Source organism: Gymnoscopelus braueri (genome assembly GCF_963280865.1).
Source record: "Gymnoscopelus braueri genome assembly, chromosome: 17".
NCBI lineage: Eukaryota > Metazoa > Chordata > Actinopteri > Myctophiformes > Myctophidae > Gymnoscopelus > Gymnoscopelus braueri.
This window is the reverse complement of record NC_137617.1, coordinates 22,473,550-22,496,927: the sequence shown is the minus strand read 5'-3', so window position 1 is coordinate 22,496,927 and position 23,378 is coordinate 22,473,550. Positions and strand designations below refer to the sequence as shown.

The 23,378-nt window shown below is 40.3% G+C and overlaps 1 protein-coding gene across 2 annotated transcripts; it reads left to right on the top strand.

The window, feature by feature from the left end:
* LOC308104885 (sodium-dependent neutral amino acid transporter B(0)AT2-like) lies at nucleotides 1-13,875 on the top strand. 2 transcript variants are annotated; one of them, XM_080455482.1, is made up of 12 exons: nucleotides 1-72; nucleotides 2,023-2,254; nucleotides 3,194-3,351; nucleotides 4,048-4,168; nucleotides 5,153-5,328; nucleotides 8,295-8,405; nucleotides 9,083-9,324; nucleotides 9,860-10,037; nucleotides 10,429-10,630; nucleotides 10,819-10,978; nucleotides 11,318-11,480; nucleotides 11,934-13,875. In XM_080455482.1, the coding sequence occupies exons 2-12, from the start codon at nucleotides 2,023-2,025 to the stop codon at nucleotides 12,213-12,215; spliced, it is 2,025 nt and encodes a 674-aa protein (XP_080311608.1). In that variant the 5' UTR covers nucleotides 1-72; the 3' UTR covers nucleotides 12,216-13,875. The 2 variants fall into 2 exon arrangements, with proteins under 2 accessions (XP_080311608.1, XP_080311609.1); XM_080455483.1 differs by lacking the exon at nucleotides 1-72 and adding an exon at nucleotides 719-1,036.
* Nucleotides 13,876-23,378: the final 9,503 nt, after the last annotated feature.

Sequence of the window (23,378 nt, the reverse complement as noted above, 5' to 3'; positions counted from 1 at the left end):
GGCTTGTGTGTCACTGAGGACATTTGAAGAGAAAACTTTAGAAGAAGAATCTATAGAATTTGATGCGTAAAGGTATTTATCACATTCGTTGTTGAATGCATGACATTACTGACATGCTGACAAATGTCTAATGTAATTGTAGCTATTGTTTATAACACATTTTATGGGGCTGGTGCTGTAATTGTCTAGAGGCTTACGTGGCAGACCCGAGCGCCTATGTGACTTGTATATCAAAGCCTATAACCAAACCAAGAAAATAAATAAATAAAAGTGATTATAACCGCAATTCGCATATTTTTACTGCCGCAGAGGAATATTACTATTAGGATTAAAAGAAAATCCTATTAACAAATATGATCACTGATACATAGGGTGCGTTCGGAAATTGCGCACCGGAGCACACTCGCCTATTAGTTTGTATTGGCCAGTGCGCTCAGTGCTGTATTTCCGAACGCACCCATAGTGATAAGCATAAAGTGTTACACCAGTCTCTGTATTACTGTTATTCAATTAAAAGAGTAGTCGAAACAAAGGAAGAAGGAAAATGAAGTTATTGCCACGTGTTGTAGGCTATTTATTATTTTTTACATTAAAGCCGGGCAGAAGTCATGTCAACAAGATGAGCGACTCTCATTCAGTTTAAACCCATTTTTAAGCTACTATGCGAGGGGAGGAGTCGGTGTTCATTCATCATTGCATCATGCGGAAGAAAGAAACACCACCCATCCACGGCGGCATGTCTCAGTCAGATGTGAGAACAGTATGATAACAGTTCATTCATCATTACTAGATTCCTATCTTTACGCTGATTCCACGCTGCATGGCCCACGCATGAGTATCGATACACAGTGACACGTGTGGATAACAAAGGAAGGCGCGCTGTGCCTGAACGTTTCTGATCTGATAAGATTCGGCGCGACATTGCAGCACATGTTCTTCCTGATATAATCTGATCGAACACAAGAACAGAATACTGAAGACATCCACGTGTCTTTTACTGTTGGTTCGATACTTTTTAATTAACCCACGTAATCAGGTGAGAGCATCTCAGCACCGCTTGGTATTGTTTTATTTACCCGTCTGTATTTTGTGCATTTTATGTGGGAAAGTCTCATACAGGGTAGGGGTACTTTCATGACGAATTTAACCAGTGGTGGAAAGTAACTAAGTGCATTTACTCTCAAGTATTGTACTTAAGTACACTTTTGAAGTATTTTTTACTTTACTGTAGTATTTCTAATATAATAATATTCAATACTTTTACTTCTACTCCACTACATCTCAGAGGCAAATATTGTACTTTTACTCCACTACAATTATTTGAAAACGTTAGTTACTAGTTACTTTGTAGATTTTGATTATTATTACAAAACATGCATTAACCTACTTAAGTAACCTACCGAAGTATAGGCATGAATTCATGCCTATACTTCGGCTGTTTGAAAATAGCAGAACTACAAACTCACAACCCATTGTGAGCTTGTAGATCTGCTATTTTCAAACGATTTTTAAACATTTTGAAAATGTCTGTACTTTAAGTACATTTTCATGCCAATGCTTTGGTACTTTTACTCAAGTAAATTCGGAATACCGAACTTTTACTTGTAACAGACTATGTTTACATTGTGGTATTGATACTTTACTTAAGTAAAAAATCTGAGTACTTTTTCCACCACTGAATTTAACTTGCTTTGCCACATCTATGTTGCTGCTGATTGATTGATTGATTGAATACTTTATTAGCAGTTTGCAAAAAAAAGCACAGGAAAGTAGTTCAATACAATGTCTGCTATTAGGATTTTAAACCCAAGAAAGCACTATGGCTTGTTTCCATTGGGGTCCTTTGAGTGGAGGGTGGAGGGCTCTTTTTGTTGTATGTAAACTGTGCAGAGAAGATGCAGGATAAATGCATCACCTTTTTTCTTTTACTATCTTGCTTATGTCCAGATTCCAGCCAATCAGTTGCTTTATCTGGCAAAATGACATGATGTGGTGTTAATTTGTATGTATCCTCTACCTTAGATGGAAGAGAAGCAGCCCTTGCCCAGTGACGATGACAGGATTGGCAATGGCATGCCAGGGTCAGAGGTGACTGGCTCTGCTCCAGAGGGCAGCGGTCAGGTGGAGACATCAGAGCCCCCTGCTAGAGATGGATGGAACAGTAAAGTAGAATATTTCCTGGCACAGGTTGGATTCAGTGTCGGGCTCGGCAATGTGTGGAGGTTTCCATATTTGTGCCATCAAAACGGAGGAGGTGAGGACGCAGCCGTGTCAATTAGTGCATGTTCAGATCAGTTGAATGGCCAACAACAGCCTAGTTTCTTGTACTCTGCCGCTCACCTATCAGCTATGAAGACAGTGAAAAAGCAATGTATACTGTCAGTTTGATAGAAATCAGGTCAACTGGCTGCCTCAATTTGGACACATTTTAACCGCACAGAGAAGTAGCACTTGCAATCTCTAATTCCAGCTATGCTTCTGTTTTTTGTGTCTGTCTTGTGTGTAACTGTGCGTATTGTAAAATTTGAACATTATCTGTCTTTTGTGTGTAATTGTGTGTACTGGTATATTCATTTGAACATCTGTATATATAAGTACTCAAGCCGATAAATAATTAATAATCAAACTCCGACACATACAAAATAAATCCCCTGGGGGGAAGCTGAAGTTTTGTTCTCCCCAAATGCCCTTGAACATAGGATGGAAGACAGTCAGTGATGATATGAACTAAACAATGGTGATTATTGTGTTTATGATAAGCTTACATTCCATATGCACTCCTGAAACCTTCACCAGCAATGGCCGTATGGCCATTTGTGGTGTCTTGGATTTGTGACCGTCTCTGTAGATGTCACATGTTCTTACGGTCAAATTAATGTCTATGGGTCATAAAATAAAAAATCTCTTTTATTATCCATTGGGTAGTTTAAGCCAAGCAATCCAATTGGTCAAAGACAGACATGCTGTTTATTTCCATAAAGGTTTGTCATGCTCCTTAGTTGCCATGCCAACCCTTGTAGTGGCCAGGGAGTTAGTTTGTGATATTTCTTTCTTTTAAATAAAAGCATAGTGACGTACAAGAGAGCAGCACCAAAGCACATATACAAATACTGTACACCCACAAAGGTACCCATAAGCATGACCCACTTCAGTTATCAATGTTTTATTAACATCTTTTATCGTCTCTGATCAGGAGCTTTCCTCCTCCTATATGTGCTAATGATGCTGATTGTGGGAATTCCATTGTTCTTCCTGGAGCTGGCGGCCGGGCAGTCCATCCGACAGGGCAGCATCGGAGTGTGGAAGTACATCTCCCCCAGGCTCGCTGGAATTGGCTACTCCAGCTGTGTGGTAAGCTGAACATGCTTATTGTCCCCCAAGTCCAATTTGTTTGTGGATGTGGTCAATAAATGTGTTGTGACCACCAGTGCTGTTTGCCAACCCTAGGTGTGGTGTTTAGTTTGATTGAAAACCTCCATATTCTTGCTTGAAATGATTACTGCTCTACACTTTGTACCAGTACACCCACTCTAATAATCAAAACACACCTTTGAGTGCCAGCTGCCCAGGCTTGTCAGACAAGTTACCTTGGCAGTTGGCAGAAGTCTTACCCTTAAAGGTTAAGATTTTATGGGAAATTAATACATCTAGTCCGGTATAATAACAGAAATATGTAAAAGAAACATAACCAACATCAACAAACAAGATTATTCTTACTTTCAGGATATCATATTACATATTACATCTGAGACTGTGTAGACATGGTAACGTTGGGAAATAATGTGTCGTCTGAGGGCACAATTATGCACGAGTAAATAGTCTAGGTCAGTGTTTCTCAACCAATGGCTTGGCTCCCATCATTTGGGTTATGGACGGAGACCAACTTTAATGGAGATTTGTGGAATTATGTAAGAATGTGGTCCTGACTTCTTGGAAAGGCAAATTAGGTTTCCACATACAACTGGTTGAGTGCCACATATTTGAATGTAATGGATGGATGACCATTAAGCTTCCATGGAGCCTGCTCATGTTCTGCCATGCCCACAGGTATGTTCCTTTGTGGCCCTCTACTACAATGTTATCATCGGATGGAGCATCTTCTACCTCGGGAGCTCATTTCAGTACCCTCTGCCTTGGGAAAAGTGTCCTGAACATGGAAACTTAACAGGTACCTCCTCAGCACACCTAATTTAACAAAACATGTAGCTTTTGATTGTTTCTCATATGCAAACTTGTCATGTTTTGGCGAAATTTGCTTTTTTGAAACGAGTAGGTAACCTACCGGCACGTGATTTGTGCACATCCAATGATAAATTGTTGGGGATAGTAGTAAAATATAACATAGGAATACGTGCCTACTCAAAATGAGAGTTATACATGCCGATAGTGTGATGCATGCCTAGAGGTGTCCAGGGATAGGTCGTTGAACTGCATAGAAGGCTGGTAGCTACACTGTCATTGTGAAATCATAGACTTTCTTTCTGTGACTATTTACGCATAAAAGTGATGCGTGTGGATGCATGTTAATCGACTGTCGACAAAAGTGGAATCCAGTAAATTCGGAGAAATAATGCATCATTGGTAGGTAGGTAGTGAAGTAGCTGGATGCAGGGGTTAAGTGCATCTGGAGCTGGACTGAAATTAGAGGTTGAAATTGAAGTTAAATGACAGCATATGGGATGTTTTTAAGAAAATACTGTAAAAAAAAGAAAAGAAAATTCATGCAAGTTGCATTCACTGCTACAAAGAAATAAACTATATAAATAAGGGCAGTCAGGCTTTGATGGCACATTGCAAAACTGACAAGCACAAGTCTGTGACGTCATAATGACACAGTGTAGATAGCAGCTTTTTACTCCAGAGGCCCTACTGTACCCCCGGACCCCCCTAGCGGGTCTGTATTTTCCCTGCTCACGCACCTGTCTCACCTTTTTCAACCCTAATCAGTTTGCATGCTTGTTGTTTATAGTAGCTGACTCTGAGACATGTCTCAGGCAATTAAAAGCATTATTATACATGTGGTTGAGATCTACCTCTATTTGTGTTAACATGCTACGATAGTTTATTTTCAGTATCAATTCAGCAGTACAGTAAACCCCAAAGTGCTACAAGAAAATAAATGTCTCTCTTTGTTATTTTCTTTAACTTACAGTTAAGGAATGTGAAGCCAGCTCACCCACTACATATTTCTGGTACCGGAAGGCCCTTGACATCACAGATTCCATCGAAGAGACTGGACAGTTCAACGTTTATAGCACCTGCAGCCTGCTGGCTGCCTGGACCATCGTGTGCCTGGGGATGTTTAAGGGTATCAAGACATCTGCTAAGGTAACTTGTCTGACCAGCCTTGGCAGCTGATTCTCAAAGGTCTGTTTTCACTTCTCAGGCCAGATGCACTGTCTGGTGAAGAGCATAGAGCATTAAAGGACGACTTCACCCATTTTCAACCTATCTTTATATAATTGGTCCTCACTAATGCTCATGATAATATAGTAATTTTTTTGTCTACTTGGTCTGTGTCTCAGAGGAGGGTTGTGGACTGTTCAGAAACCCGCTTCGATGGGGAATCAAAGATAATAGAAAGAAACTACAGACTTTATATTCCTGGAGAGTGTTATAATGGAAGCCATTGTTCTTGCATTAATAACCTAAATAAAAAAATTGTGTTTGTGAGGTCCTATTAAATGAATTCAGGTTGAAAATTAGTGAAGTCGTCCTTTAAGCATTTCATACGGTGGTTTTCAATCCAGCCAAACTTCAGAATAACTGAAGTCAGCAGAGCAAACTTTAGTCGGAATGAAAGCCTATATTCCCTCGATGGCACTAAGTTGGACAACACTGGAGAAGGAATTGTCTGCAGCACTTTTTATAGCGTGGAACTGAAGAGGGTCTGTGTGTGTGTCTTTCTGTGTTTTACGAGTACAGGGCTAATCTCGCAAACCCACTGCGCTGATTAATGATTGACTGGTTACTTTTTTTTCATTTATTTTTTACTGTCAACAATTTATTATTGAATGTACAAAAACAGGACGATCATCAGTTTAATCCTCATCCTTTTCTTCGGGATCGGGGCCGTGGCGGCGATGCTAGCAGAAAGGAAGAGCCACTGATTACTTTTCAGTTTTATATTTTAAGAAATATTTAACCTTTAAATGTCTTTTGACAATTTTGCACACTGCCAGTAGGCCAAGAAAGTAAATCCTCACTTATTCTTTTCTTCAGTTTCTATACTGAAATATTTAACTTTTAATAATAATAACCATATTTGGAAGTCAATATGTGATATGTCACAGTGTCAATATGACGTCATCAACATAACATCCGAGATCCACATGGAAGCCACGCCATTATTAGACCCGTCTTGTTTTCTAAAAACATCTGAATCTCCATATAACGGCCAGGGGGGTGGAAACGCTTTAGCTTGGTTGAAGCCTTTCCAGATCAGTTCCAAGCTGAGTTAGTGCTTTTAAAGCATCCCAGCCTTGACTGACTCACTGACTGGTGTGGGACTATTTTTGGCTGTGTCTCGTCTCAGTGTTTCACTCGGAGTCTGGTGGCTCATATTGGCTGTGTAAAGGAAGGTGTGGACTGGTGACCAGTTTGTCCTTGGTCTGTCAACAAACAATCAATCATCTCTATATGTGCCTTCCAGCCCCTGAGTCTGTGTGTGTCACAGATAGATTGACAGCAGTGTGTCAGTTGATAAAACGTCCTCAGTATGTCAAAAATATTGCATGATGTTCACCATCCTGTGTTTCTTACATATGGTGGAATGCTACATTGAAATACTGTGGCATGTTTGTTATGCAGGCTACATGTTGATTTAGCTGCTTGCCTCTCCCTTGAGCTCTGTTTACACATCACACTTCCTGTAGTTTATTGAAGTGTCTTGACTCATCAATTGTTAGTTCACAGTCACAGATGTGTGTTTTTGCTCATGTTGGTCAAAAAGGCAATTTGCCTAAATTAAAAGCACATCCTGTTAAACTTTGGAAAAGAACTGGGAAGGTGGATAATTATAAGCAAGTCATATAAAACTGGTATTACCACACTGGACTCTTAAGGCCAGTCCACACCAATGATTCGCGACGCAACTCCTTGCAACATGCAACTCCTTGCAACCATTATCCCAAATGGCAGTTGCAAGGAGTTGCATTGGTGTGGACTGGCCTTTAAAAAGGGGGACAATATTTAACTTGAATCCAATCCACAATGTTCTATCGTGAGGAGGACGTGAAAATAACACTTCTTTTATTGTGTTCTGTATTGAGAGCTCCTGCTGTAAAATCACCATCAGCCTATACGTGAAAGGACGCCTTTCAGTGAGTTTCACGTAGGCTAGTGGCGATTTCCCACACAAGCTCTCGACACATATCCAATAAAATTATAGAATTCACAACGCTTGGTTTATTAAAGGCCCCCTTTAATATTCAGCATACAATAATGGGGTTGTGCAGATTATGGTTTAATTCATCCGAGGGTTAAAGGGTGCAAAATTGCAAGGGGTGCTCATAAGCTAGCAATGTATAGGTCTTCCCAGGTAGACTTACAGTAAGCCTTGTCATATGCTTAACTTAGTAAATCAGGGTTCCCACGGTTCTGGGTATTTCAGGAATGTCATTGACACCCCCCACACACATGCTCACACACAAACACACATAGCTCTGTTGCAGCTGACCCATTCAATGAATTGTCACTGGGAGATCAGACAATTCTGCAACTTTTAGTAAGTAGTTTTTACCAGGGTGCATTTATCATTATCAGCTTTACAAAACATTCTGTTGAACCATGCAGTTGCTATGGCTTGCTATGGCAGCCATATGATATCCTTACAAGGTTCCCTCGACTTCTCATGATATACTCAACTTCCAGATAGCATTGCCGGCTTGAGGGAATAATCATTTATTTTGGATAAACATTTGACCATTCAGGCTGCACTACAGACACCCATGTGGATCAGGGACCTTCAAAGATAAGATAAGCTGTTGGAAAATACTAGGTGAAAAATTGCCTTTTGAACTTTTCCCTCAAGAATGGCAGTACTATGTGACTGAAACTCAAGTACATTATCATGAGAGTTGGAAGAGGACTGGAACATTTGGATTCTACCACAGCATACTATGTCATAAAGTCTTCAGCTTCAAATGTGACCATTTTGAACCAGAACCACTATTCCAAGAGATGCAATGTTGTTTGGGTCTCAGCAGCTGGGCAACTCCTCTACCCTAAAGTTGTAATTCTCAAAATGTCTTTCTCTCCTTGTCAGAGTATTAATCCCCACTCTATTTTTTCAGGTCATGTATTTCTCCTCCATCTTCCCATATGTGGTGCTACTGTGTTTCCTTATCAGAGGGCTACTGCTGGACGGAGCCCTTGAAGGTATCACCTACATGTTCTACCCCAAGGTCGGTACACAACAACAGTAGTACAGTTCTCTCTTTTTCAACTCTTAATAGCTTCCACCCATTTTTTTTTTTTTAAAACACTTTGTTTTTTATTTTTCCTTATGTTGCAGGCAAAAATACAAGAACATGACATTTTGTATGACATCTTATTCCCCCAATCCCCCACCCTCCCACCAAGGTCATAACAAGACAAATGACAAGACAAAAAAAAGAATAATAATAATAATAGTAATCACTTGACAATAAAGAAAAGGACAAGACAGACAAACAAACGGACAGACAAACCAAACAGTTTAACTTTGACAAAGTATGTCCTTTCAGGCTTCCACCCAGTTTTATCAACAAAACTTGGGAGATTATCCTCAGTCTCTACTGAAAAAAGTAGAAAATGCTGTTATTAATAATGCTAGCAGGTCTGCCAGTTCTGCTCTGGTAGATACATATCCCTGGAAATTCATCTTCTGCCCACAAAGTTGTACATTTAGCTAGGTGAAGATATTGCAGATGACCTATGACTCATACCTTGCTTCTAACCCAGGGAGAAACCTGTTTGTATTCACAGAACTGTCCTTAAAGTTCATACCACATTGATGTAATACCGTTTCATGCATATGACTTGTTTGTTTGTTTTGTCGTGGAGATTACCCTGACACATCGGTTGTTCCAATCATCCACAGTTGGAGATCTGGGCTGACGTGCAGGTGTGGCGGCAAGCAGCTACACAGGTTTTCTTTGCTCTTGGCCTGGGCTTTGGATCCGTCATTGCCTACTCCTCCTACAATCCTAAGAATAATAACTGCCACCGTGATGCCTACACAGTCTCCTTCATCAACTTCCTCACCTCGGTGCTGGCCACCCTTGTTGTGTTTGCTGTGCTTGGATTCCGCGCCAAGAACAAGGCCATGGAATGTGTAGCCAGGTGTGTATGTGTTAGAACTTTCTAATTTAAACATTAATCATATCGTGATATCGGGACGTATCGGTTGGTGTTTGGTTAGTGTGGTGACCATAATATGGTCACCTCACTAACCATTATAGTTGCAATGACTCTGATTGATCCCAGCTGTATCCACGTCTTTCACCCTCTCTGCCCTCTGTTTCCTGTCTCTCTACACACTCACTTAAAGCACGAGAAGCAACTTGACAGAAATAAAAGTACAGTAGGAGACATTGATGCATTTGTAGTGAAGCAGCTGGATGCAGGATTAAGTGCAGCTGGAGCTGGTCTGGACTGAAATTCTATGTTAAAAATGTAGTTTTTTTTGCCTCAAAGAAATAATTGCTTTGATGTTGCAAAACAGACATGCACAGGTCTATGATGTCATAATGACACAGTGTAGCCAGCAGCCTTCTACCCAGGGAGCATATACCTACCAACCCCTCTAGCAGGTCTGTGTTTTCACTTCTCACCACTAACCTGTTTGCATAAAGTTACCCCTTTTTGTCGTTCTCAGCAATATGAAAAAGCTGCCTGGGCTGTTATCGAACGGTGGTGTGGACTACACGAGCGCACCTGCCTTCACTGACCCCAGTTCTGTGGCCCTGGAGGACTACAGGTCTTGGTTCAAACAAAACGGCATGAATTTCAATGGCTCACTCACGGACTGCGACATGGAAGCAGAGATGCAGACGGTAAAGATGGATTCTCAGAGTGGCATTCATCTTGATTTGTAACAGTGGCTTACTCGCTTATGTTTGTTTAATGTAATGGGTGAATACGATTAATAGGACACACTAGTGCAGGTATTGTAGCTGTTCAGACCACCACCACACAATCGCAAGGTCCCCAGGTCAATCCTGGCTGGGGATCTGTGTTACATGATGTCCTAACCGCCCTCTCTGCCCTCAGTCAATCTTCTGTCGCTCTACACTGTAAAAAAAAAAAAAAAAAGAAACCATGACGTTAGAGCAAAATGTGGAAATTGACAATTGGGGAAAAAACGCAACTGAAGTTGTAGACATTCGATATGCATGCTTCTCTCTCAAGTGTGTTGTGCTCTTGGTTGACCTGCTTTATCTGTAGGGTGTGGAGGGGACCGGTCTGGCCTTCATTGTCTTCACTGAGGCCATATCACTCCTGCCTGGCAGCCCCTTCTGGTCAGCGCTGTTCTTCCTCATGCTGCTCAACCTGGGCCTCAGCACCATGTTTGGCACCATGGAGGGCATCCTTGCCCCCCTCACGGACAACTTCAAAGTTCTGGCCAGGAACAAGACCAAACTCACAGGTAAACATTTTGACTCCAAACACGTCACAACGCGCTGCGTTGTGACGTGTTTACAGCTTGTAGATCGGGTATTTTTGCCAAATGTTCACCTATTTTCACAAAATGTTCATCTATTATGACATGCTCAGCATAGGGATTATAGGGTTCATGTGGTTTAACGGTTCTGTTTGTATATTCTTGTGTCACAGTGTTCAGCTGCATTCTTGGCTTTGTGATCGGACTGGTCTTCACCCAGCGCTGTGGGAACTATTTTGTGATGATGTTTGACGACTACTCAGCCACTCTGCCTCTTATCATGGTCGTGGTGTTTGAGACGTTCAGTGTCTCTTGGATGTATGGAGCTGATAGGTGAGAATTCGGGGAGGGAAATCCTTCTACATACCACATACTTGTTCGCTCCTGTTCCCCTGTCTCTCTTTACATTGTTGTTATTGGACCACAGGAATATTGGCCATGTTTTAGCTCTGTCTATTGCTCACCTAACATTTTGCAGCCTGTAATCTTCTAGGCCTCTTATTGTAAGTCCATCTGGATAAGCACAATTCACTAAATGCATAACATGTTGTGTTGTAAAACTCTTTGACACCATGTCGCTGATCAATTCGGATCATTATTAGATGTATTGGGTGAACTTGTGCCACAATTTCCTACTGCTCTAAACATCCACCACTCTGTGTGCTTGAAAAGGTTCCTTGATGACATCGAAGTAATGCTGGGCTGGCGGCCCAGTGTCATTTACAAATACCTGTGGAAGTATGTGTGCCTGCTGGCCATGTTGGGACTGCTTGGAGCCAGCTTGATCCGCATGTTCATCCAACGGCCCACGTACAGGGCCTGGAATGAAGAGCAGGTAAGAACACGGATGATGATTTAACTCAAAATGGACTGACTGACTGACTGATTGATTGCATTTGATTTTGGTGCCCAGCCTAAATGAGCACTTCACACATTCATGCATTGCACACAATCTCTGGTATAATACAACATATATCACTGATACAGTACACTGACTTTTTTATTGTCTATTTATTAGTACCTATGCTGATACTAACATCTACGCCTTCTGTCGCTCCTTTTGCATTGGATTGATGCCATCAAGATAATTTTGTTGTTCAATGACAAAATAAAATCATCCATCCATTAATCTTTCAACTCAGATTGTGATGTTTTTCACTTTACTGCCTTTCGTTGACATGACTGTTGACGTAACAGCTGCTGCCATTATTTCATTCATCATAGTATAGTTTAGTTTTGTATGAATGAGACGAGAGCTCATGTTCATATGCCGTATGTTCGTCTCCAGGCATCTGAGGTGACTCTGGAGTATCCAGGCTGGGCTCTAGCTGTCCTTTCTCTGTTGATCGTATTTGCCATGATGCCTGTTCCTGTGGGTTTCATCCACCACACCTTGAGGAGCAGGTTGAAGCAACCCTCCAGAGACATGGAGATCGGTCAGTACAGCCTCGTCAGCACAGACGACAAATGTGAGACCCCCATGACCCCCATAACCACCATGACGGAAGTGGACCAAAGCCACAATGGACCCTCTGCCCCTTTATGTCAAGATGGAGATGACTCACAGTGAGGTCGAAGTGTGAGAGTTGGAATTATAGGAACGTAGTGTGTCACTACAGTGTATTCTTTATTTATTGTTGAAATGGCATTAAGAATACTTGCTGGTTATGCTTGACATTTGAAAAGAAGAGATGGGTTGTCGGGAATATAGAATAATGCAAACCGGGCTTAAAAGATGACAGAACAGAAGCATTAAAGTACTGCATTTTTTACAGTAATTGAACCTTAAAAGGAACTTTAATTTCAGCTTTAATGGAAAAGCTAGGAGTGGAAATACCGAAAGAAAGAAAGTGATAGAACTTGAGTTCCTGTCAGAGCTGGAAGTGAGAAACTCTGTGAATGACAGTGATTTTAAACATCCAAAAGTGTTTTTGTTTCCTGAACACAACCTCCTAACCATGCCATAGGTGACAGTGTTTAACAGTGTTTGTTTTTGTAATAGTCCAATTTTTTTTTTAGATACACTCTTTTTTTGAGTGGCAATTATTACTTAACATTTGTCATGATTCAGCTCATCCGCTTATCCCGGATGAGGCCCAATTTTGTCACAAACCAGCTTAAAGAACTCCTACACAGGAACAGGAAAAACACACACAAGGAGCCACAAGCAGATTGGAAAAGGGTCATCACACATTTCTTTAATCGAGATGTCCTAGGTTGAATATCTTGGGAACTCTCTTTAAGCTAAATGTTTTCATATTTTGAAAACTTCACTAATTTAGGCTGTTCACTCCATAGGGCAGAAGCTGCAATTACTCCACGTGTCTGGAATCTGGACCCATTCACTACATAATGCTATGGTAAATGTGGAAAAATACAAAATTATATCTCCTGGGGGTGTGACATTTTAACATTCAAGTACATGTCAAATGTGTACACCGACTGGTTCACCGAATGGTACATTTTAAACTGTCCCATTTTTCCACATTTACGATGACACAAATGTTAAAAGTGCTATCCATATACATTATTCTGTACAGATTAGATTGCAATGCATGAAAAAGTCTATATAACATATTCATTTACACATATTGTACTATATTGAAGCCTTCTGGAAGGCCAAACACTGATACAAGATCTAGTTTTATTATGTTTTTTGTATCGTTACAATTCTTCTGATGCCAACTTTAACATGTAACGTATAACATCCAGATGTCCTACTGTGTTCAACGCCAAAGTCATTTTCTTATGTGTATTGAAAAAGCCTACTGATTTGCGGGGACTATGCAATGTAGCAGTATGCAGACAAGGGCTGAGTAGCATGGGGGGTTAATTTAATTGGTGCTAAGTCCCAAGCTGTGCAGTGGTTCCTGTTGCCCACCTCCCCCACTGTTGGTCTGGGGAGAGTGTAGAAAACCACATACTGTACCTCCACTAGTGGTGGGAAAAAACATTCATTTCAGTGAAAGAACGATTTCGTTCACGGCAATGATTCGTTCAAATGATTTGTTCACGTTCTCGTTCAGTAGCGCTATTTTCGAGTGAAAAACACTATCACGGGAGTGTTATTATTACGTCGCGCGTACAGCCCGCCCTCTCGTCCTGTGTGCGGGGTGAGGGGATGGGGGGCATGAACGATAGCGTGAACGTAACAGTTTCAGGAAGTGAACGAGCTCGTTCACGGCAATGAACTAGTTCTTTTGAACGAATCGATCATGAACGACCCATCACTTCCACTGATACACATTATTTTCTCCTGACAGTGAGGAGTGTCACCAGGAGATTGGTGTTCTCTCCTCGCTAAATAGGCACTCTGACCACCCCTAGGGGGCAGCAGTGGCTCAGGGGGTAGAGCGGATGCCTGGGAATCGGTTCCCGGTTCGATCCCAACTCCCTCTAGGTTAGTGTACTTGAGCAAGACACTGAACCCCTAAGCATGACTTGTATGTTTCCTCCTGTGTGTGAATGGGTGAATGTACGCTATAACGCGCTTTGGATAAAGGTGCTAAAGGTGTAAATGCACCATTTACCACCCAACAGGGGTCCCTATTGCAGCGACAAGGACTTGATCCTTTGCCGGCTTCCCACCCACAATCACTGTCAATTGTTTTCGGTGGAGCGCCCGGCTAAGCTGGAGGCATTGCTGCTGGGAATTTAGCCTGGGTCTCTCTGTGATGGTGGGCAAGTTGCCTGCATTCTGCAAAGCTCATCAGGTGAAATAATGATGTAACTAATGGAGGTTAATTTGAGTAATTATAATGTGAAATTCTTCCATGTGTAAATTGTATATCGTTTATGTGGGTAAAAGAACGTTCTAGCGTGAGCTGTTTTATGGAAATGTTACATTTGCACAAGAGCCTTGTATGATCAAACATTTTCAGTTGTAATAATGAATTGAAACAAGCTGCTGTACAATGTTCTCTTAACAGCAAAACAGAACCAAGAACTGGATTAGCAACGACTTCACATAATGAGATGTTGCTTTAGTGATATTTTTGTAAAAAGTGTCATCTTGACGCTGCATTTTTTTAACTTCCATCTATGCACCTTTCTATAAACATAACTTGTGTAATCTTGTGCTTTTTCAAAAAAGGTTACAATATCACCATAGACACCACAACCTCAGTTCTTTTGTTAACTGGGTGAGAAATTATACAAAATGCATTCACATGCTGCATTCTATTGAAAAAAAATGCTGCTGCTCAAATTATGCTGAGCATTAAACATTTGTATGTATTCTTTTCGATAATTTGTTTTTATGTCAATGTGCAAGAGTGCTTTTTAAGAAACTTCTTTATCCAGATCAATTTCTCAAAGATGAATGTCATGCTGCGAGTATGAATTTGTATGAATTGTATGAATTATCATTATTGAGAAGATGTAATATAATAATGCTTTTGCTATTGTATTATTTTGTTGCCATCTTTGGTGCCAATCTTTTCAAGTGTTTTTTTCTTTTTCTGTAGATTCTGTAGATTCATTTCAGTGGATTTAAATATAGTTATTATTTTCTTGTTGTAATTTAGTTCAAGCTTTAAATCTTGTATTTTACATAACTTTATAATGTTTGTTGGTCTGACTGTAAAAAAAAAGTGCATTTGTTTATAGTTTTGTGAAATGTATTTAAAGGTTTACATTTTCAGATGTTTTTAAGTTTGTAAAAAAAGGTATTCTCAGCTCACGTATTGTTACAGTTCCAATGTAAAACAACATTTTGCATTGTCAATGCAACTGTACTACAGTAATGTAAAGTAAAAAATGTACAACAAATATGGTGAAGTATGGTATCTATTATCTTAACAAATTAATTTCTGTAGGAAAGCAGGTGTGATTTGAGCGCAGTTGTCTTGGACGCACTGGGAGACCTGGTGGGAGGAGTTAATGAGAGGTTAAATGAAACCCACATGGTGGACAGCCTGCATATGTATCAGATATTATACATTCATGTCACATGTGTATTATTATTATTCAAGTTGACAAGCAGCATTTTAACAGCTTTGTTGCTGAAGCCAGCTCCAAGATGGAGTCAAAAGGGAGTTGAATCACAGAAATGCACTTTTTCAACAATGTCTTGCTTCACATTATTAGGGTTATATCCATTCAGACTGATTGAGTCAGTCAACCACAACTCCAATGTTGTTATTTACTGCACCCCTGCCCAGATAAAGGTACTGTATTGCTCAAGCTTGTAGATCGGCTATTTTCAAATGGCTGAAATGTATGTATGGCTGAAGTGGTTACTGTATGTTTTGTAATAATTATCAAAATCTACAAAGTAGCTAATCCAGTAACTAACGTTTTCAAATAATTGTAGTGGAGTAAAAGTACAATATTTGCCTCTGAGATGTAGTGGAGTAGAAGTAAAAGTACTGAAAATTAGAAATACTCCAGTAAAGTAAAAATACCTCAAAATTGTTACTTTACACCACTGGTTGGTAGTAAGTACTGTACCTAGTCTTGGTAACAGTAAGAAAGCATGCCCCTTTCTCTGCATTTTTCTCCTGTTTCATTGTCAGTTAGGCGGTTTAATTAAGTTTTTCTGTTTGAATAGTGAGTTTTAGTTAGTGGAAATTGTTCAGTTTATTATTTTGGCCTTGGAGACCTTAATGCCTTATTTGCTTCCATTTCTTCAATGTTAGTTTGTCTCTGTTACTTTGCAACAGGTTGATAGTTGTGTGAAAGATGACCTACGGTATGTGTAATTGCTGCACAATATTATATTTGTCTTTGGTTAAGGGAGAGTTAAAATCTATCATTCTTAAAGGCTTGCTACATAAATATGTGCTTCTCCTAGCAGGTTCAGAGCATCCGGCCCCAGCAGCTGACCCCAAAGCTGCTGCTGGTAGCTTGCGTCGTACGTAAGTCACCCTGAGGTCTCCGAGGACATGTCAAGTCCTCTCACTGGTACTGAGCCAGTTGAGGAAGCTGCAGTCCTGGCAGGGGAGTTTGACCTGACAAACAAGAGCATCTTTGTCGTGAGGGTGAAACATCGACCCATGAGAATACCCTGCCAAATGCTGATTCACAAATTCAGCGACCTAACGGGGCCTCTCCAAACCCAAAGTCAGACAGGCAATGCTTCCATTGTAGAAAACGGGTCATGTCATTAGTGATTGGCTCTCAAGCGTAAACAGTTAGACTCCACAAGCAAAGCAAGCCATTAATTTATGATGAAGTGTTAGTCATGTGTCGGGCAGTAGTAGTTTTGTTTTTTAAGAATTTGTGTCCATTCTTTTGTGTTGACTCTGTGTTGGAGGACACCTGCTCGCCTTGTATGGCTGTCTGTTATCTCTGTCACATTGTGTTTGTAGTGGTGGACACTCGTGTTAATCTTTTAAAGACATGTGTTATTGTCTTGGTCGACCCTGTTCTGATTTGTATTGTATAGTGTAAAAATTCAATGGTGAGGTAAGGTTCTGTTGGTTCTTATGGGAGGGGAGTTACATCCTCTGACTGGCCCCTTTTGGAAAGGAGCCGTCTCTGACTGTCTAGAGATCACACACATCTGGAAGTCCTTTGGTCGTCACTGGAGTTGTATATCAACCCGCAGAACCAGTGCTCCTTAACATGTGGGCTGGCGCTGATATTGTTGAGTTTGTTGCTCTTGTTGAAACGTGTCTTTTTTGTTTTAGTAATGATGTAATGATATCTTTACAGATTGAAATCAGGATTTTATTATGTGTATCTTACTGCTCTATTTGTACACTTTTAGAGTTTAATTAATGCTCCAGATTTGACTGTGTATATGAGTATTGTAGCCACTACTCTGTCAACACAGAAATTTCATTTTTCTGATGGCTGGTTGCCCAGGCCATTGTAATCAAGGGTACGTCTCTGCCAAGGTAACTTATCTGCCAAGCTGTGGCAGCTGGCTCTCAACACAATATTTTGGCTGACAGCAAAGTTTGTGTATTTATTTCTTATCTAGCAGTCCTTGGGTCCTTTTATTGAATGTCCTTGAGATGGCAATGGAACACTGGGCTTTCCCATTTGAGTGTTTCCCAAGAATTGCAAGTTAAGCCAAGTCAGTTTTAAATTGCATGAAACATAATTTACATGCAACTTGACAGTTACACAAAGTTGCCAATGCCTTTACACTATGCAAATCAAGTGCAATTTAGTTTCAACTAGTTTAAAGCAACTAAAATTGTGTGAATGTTTCACCATGTAAACTCAGCCTTAGTATGAAGACATTTCTGGGGTGATTTGGGATTTATTTCCTTTTTAATATTCTCCTAAATGCCTTTCCAAGAAGACATTGGTTTCATGAGGTATTTGTAGTACTTCTTTGTGTCAACAGAGTGCTCTGTTGCACACGTTAAAGCACGTTCCACTGATCATTTTGATCAACACTACTAAGCCATAAAATAGGGAGATCTTTTTGATTAATTATCTTATTTGGTGTTTGTGTCCTGCTGTTTTTCTTATTTATATTTCCCTCATCATCTTTTAAAGCAGTTGTTCTCCTAGGACACCCACGCTACTGTATATGTTCATTTAGGGATTTGTTTAGAACTGTGCAACCAGGTGAGTGCAGTTTGGTACAATGTATTACTAGTTGTCCCCAAGAGCCCAAGAGTTCAAAACCGTTAATCCCTATCCGAATGGATCAGATTTGGATTTTGGGTGTTAATGATATTAAATGAATCAAACTTATACTTCTTATTGATATGTTTTCTGAGATGATTGTATGATCACAGATCAGACATAAAGTGATCCCAATCCTGTTTTTTGGTTTTGAACTACCCAAAATCCAAATTGGGGGCCCAGGTCAGGAGTTGGATTAAACATCACCATGTGTTCACCTGTTGTGAATACTGTGATTTCAAGTTGATGATTTCTCTAATCAAATTGAAAAACAACTATAATCCACCTCATAAAAGCAGTTTTTATTTTTCTCTTCCGTAGCCGACATGTGTAAAAGACTGATATCTGTCTAAACACATTTCCTTTGCCGTTCTCGGAAACATATTTTCTGTGTTCCTAATCTGTCGTGTGCATCTCTTTGGAGACGCAATTGGCTAGGGGGTGTCGTTGTCTTGGATGCGGCTTCAGTTCAACCTACATGGGGCCCAATGGGAGGAGCTATTTGGAAGCAGATAAGAAAGGAACACATGCGGCAGATGTAACCAAGACACCCTGGCATCAGCATCAGGTAAATACAAACGATAAAATTAATTTTAAATGTGAACTGCAGTATTTATTTTGCATAATAATTATACTGTGTGTGCGTTAGCGGATGTGCACAGGGACCACTACAGCTGATGCTATATTAAAACTTAAAAGTCTCTCTGTGGCCAATGATTTGCTTGAAGAATCAGTGGAAATTTAGGTGTCAGGAGGATGTCTTGCCAGCTAATTGGGCAAGCCATGCACTGGCCTGGTTGTGGCAACTGGGCTAATGGTAGACGTTGTGTAATGCAAAGTCTAAAAGAACAGTCTGTAAACTTCTGATGTTGATACAAAATGAGAACACATTAAATGATATTTAATTTCAACAATAACATCAGTATGGAATTGATTGACTCACTACACATGAAAATGTGCCTTTATCTTGGCAAAGTTAAACAAAAGAAAGCTAAAAGAACAGACACCATACAATGCAAACTAATTGTTCCTATAGTACAGTAGGTGGACTGTAGCAGAGAGGCACACATGGCTGGCCTGGTAGCTCTGTGCTTGCTGCTGGTTCTTCCCCTGAGCTGTTCAGAGATGACCCCGCTGTCTGAGCAAAGCGCCGGAGCCTCCCTACTTCCTTCACCACACATAGGAGACCTGCTCCGAAAAGACGAAACCACTCCCCTGAATGCAAAGCAAACATGTAAGTCTAGAGTGGCAAAAACAAAATGTGTTCTTGCTATGAGATAGACAAGTTTGGTCTACACAGTAACGGGAAATTCCATAGTGGAAATGAAAATGTCCCACATACTACTATAGCTATCCAGTATGACCCTTACTGCGACTTTCACCGGTATGCTCCACTTTCAATATGTTTATAATTGAATGCCATTATTAATTTTCAATTGGTTTTAAAGTCCAGCTGAAATGGGACTTTGTGGGTATTATAATTTCCGTTGTGGCGTATTTCCATGTCAAACAGGATGGGAAGGTGGGACATACCGTTGAGCAGAGAGCAATCTCAGCGATGGGAGCGAGGATGAACCGCATGGAGTTTAGGAACCTCCAGAAACACAGAAACACAAAGTAAAAACGATCAATTGCCAGGAGGTCATCTCAGACTATAAAGTAAAAACTATCAAACCAGGCAGAGCTGATCAAATATGAATCAAGATGATTTCTTCCCTCAAATGTTTTCAGTAACATATTTTAGTGTACTGTTTAGCTGTAGAACGAGATTGTTACGGTAAATATATATAGCACCACCTGTATGTAGCATAATGAATCTTAGCTCACCCATGAATTGACTGATGGGTGGACGTCATGATGAAATTGGCTGGTACTTGCTGACATAAGCATACATAATATTTTGTTTTACAGGAAGAAATCATCGTTTATTTTAGATATAAAATATGAAAAATACAGTGTGTTTTGATAAATATGTGCTAAAGCGGTTAAAAGCACTTTAATTTCAGCTCAACTTTATTGACTTCAGTCTCCTTTATTATTTGCTTAAAGATGTGTACAGTATGTGGAAACAGTTACAATTGCATTTTTCTCATATGTTTGTCCCTCTGCAGATGCCCATGTAGCCAAAGCCAATGAGAAAGTGGGTGTGTTCATTGCTGCAGCCATGGGAACGATACTTGTCATGGCTGCAGTCTATTGCATCTACAACAAGTTCTACACCAAACACCAGTACCTGCACACCCAGCTTCACGATGACACAGGTAACACTGTCACACCTCTGCAGTATGAATGTGAATTGGAATAACAAGTATGAGGTTCATACAACGAACAAGGTTGGCATGTTGTGACATTTATCACAGAACAACTGCAACATTCTATAGTATATCAACTTTGCAGGAGTCATGTATAGGTATTGGACACTGCAGAACACACATTGGTATGGTAATCTACTATAGAGAACATAACAGCTTACTGTACATTTAGATAAATGGCATGGTCCCCTATCTAGAGCACTAATAACTAAAAACTCCCAAGATAGACTGAACAATTAGCTCTTGATCACAGCAATATGCCAACTTTTGCAGAAAATGTCAGTATTATTCCCTAGTATTCTACAGTCTTTCTCTTTCTCTCTTCAGATTTCGCCCTTGACACGGATCCTCCCATGTTTTTCCACGGCTCTGTTGGGTTCATGGGCAGCATGGGAGAGGTTGGGAAACCCAGTTATGGCGCTCTCTCCGACACCCCCTCCATCATCTCCGTACCACCCAGCCTGTCCCCTCCTCCCTCCCTCCCTCCCTTCCGCCGCCCTCTCTTCCGCCCCTCACCTGCTCTCCGAACTATATCAGCTAAGGACCTGGAGAAAAGCTTTGTCTAATCTTTTGAATGAATTGTGTCATTGGGACACAATTACCATTAACTTGACACACACACTAATTGGTTGTCTTAAAATGTGAACTGTAGTCACTGTGTGGTGTATCATGTGTATGCTTCAGTCCTCAAAAGTTAGTCCTTACACTGTTTGCTATAACATCATCTTGTGGTAGATATCAATTTTATCAATAAAATATGTGGAATAGAAAGTCTTGCCTTGGTGATCTCTGACTCTGTAATGATGCAGGGATAGCTCAGCGGTCAGTGACTGTCTCGTAACAGAAATGTCCCAGGCTCATTCATTCCCCTCCTGAAGCATTGTGTCCTGTCAAAGTGCTGTTGAGCAAGATGCTGAACCTCCTACGTACATCAGATTAACTCAATGACTAAAGGTAAACATGGAAATGTCATGTGCGTAACTATTGCAAGGTCAATTTTAAAAAGGACCGTGGCACGTCATAGCCTATCATGCCAGAACATATAATTATGATTTGAATAAAACTTTCTTGCACTTAAGTTATTAAAAACATTAGCTACACAGAACATTTATATCCCTCGATACAATTACGGCAAAATAACATAGTAGAACAGGTACAACAACAAGTAAACAGAACATCACGCACTTGAACTTGCTTTAACCATGTGAAACATTCTGGGTACATCATAATACACTACAGTAGGTGAACTTTCTGAGATTTTTTTAAAATCCAGTATTCTGTGAAAATAGCTGATCTACAAGTTAACAAAGCGTTGAAGCGTGATATGTAACGCTTGTAGATCTGCTATTTTCAGTGAAGAGATTTGGTAGAAAGAAAAAGGAGGGGACCACATATAGACCCCTGCTAGACCTCAGCCAATCAAGTACGGTATATAGGATTTAAGTGGTTAAGTGTGCCATGACCGTTCATGTTGGTACAAACAATATAGGCACATGCAATACTTGCTGTGGGGATAGTTTGTCACAACAAAATATTTGCAGGTATGTTCGAAATCATCAGTATGTGTCATTTGTTTTGAACAATGTTGATGAAGTGGTTGCAGCCAATAACTCATGGTAGTAGTGTACTGTATCTGTCATGAGTTCCAGTGCCTGCACACCCAACTTGTCCCAGGATACCATTCCCTATAGTATTATACAGGTTTGTACAGGAAATCCTTGAGCATGCATAAAAGTATAACCTTGAATTTTAAGAAGTGCTGTAGGACAGGTATGACTAAGCATTGTGTCATGATTTATTCATTGATTTATATGTAAACTGACTATAACATTTTTTCAAAGAGGCTCGGATCGCTGGCATAGTGATCCGGGCACCTAGGCTCAATGTAGCCTGACAGCGTGTCGCGGGTTCGAATCCCGATCTCGACTGCCTTTGCTGCGTGTCACTCCCCATCTCTCTCTCCCCATTTCCTGTCAGCCTATTGTCCTATTAATGAAGCCATAAAAGCCATAAAATATATCTTTAGAAAAAAATGTTATTGTAAAGACACAGGTGTATTTTTTGGGCCATAACCAATTAGTGGCTGAATAACTACAGCCTTAGGGCTTAAAAGATTTTTGGGAAAGAATTGGTAAATACTGTGTATACAGTACCAATTCTTAATTTGTAAAGATCCATAATTACTAGTCTGTTCATAAAGTTGTCATTGCTAGTCGTTTTGTCTGTTCTTTGTTTTGTTTTGTTTTTGTTTTTTATTTATTTTGAATGTTGGTTACATTATTTCCCTCAGAGACCAGACTATCAATGACCATTTTCATTGTTAAGGGGTGTGTGCCAACCAGCCCCTCCCATCTTGCAAATGCAGGAGAACTCTCCAATGTCTCGATAGACGAGTGTGTTTACTCTTAACTCTCTCCATTCACGGTTAGCGTGGTACAAGAATAGCCACTACTTGAATAGTCACTGCTTAAAACGCCGGACTGCGGACGGAAGTGACACGATATAGCGCACTACACACAGCAGAGATTAACGCAGCTAGGTGCACTAATCTGGTTTCAGCACCATGGACAGCGGTATGGTCACCCATAGCGTTTCAACATGCATCCATCCCGTATAAAGTGGTTTGCGTACCTTTAAACTCGACGGATTTTCAACTTTTTCAAGAAGTTTCAATACTTTCCGATACTTTTCTCCTCCGCGATTCTATAAAAAAAAAGTCTACATTATCGTAACTATGATTAGATAATGTTTAGAAGAAGCTCGGGCCTGATTTATTTTCTGGCGATCTGCCCTTCTGGACAAACTTTTACTGTAAAATTTGACACAATTTGACC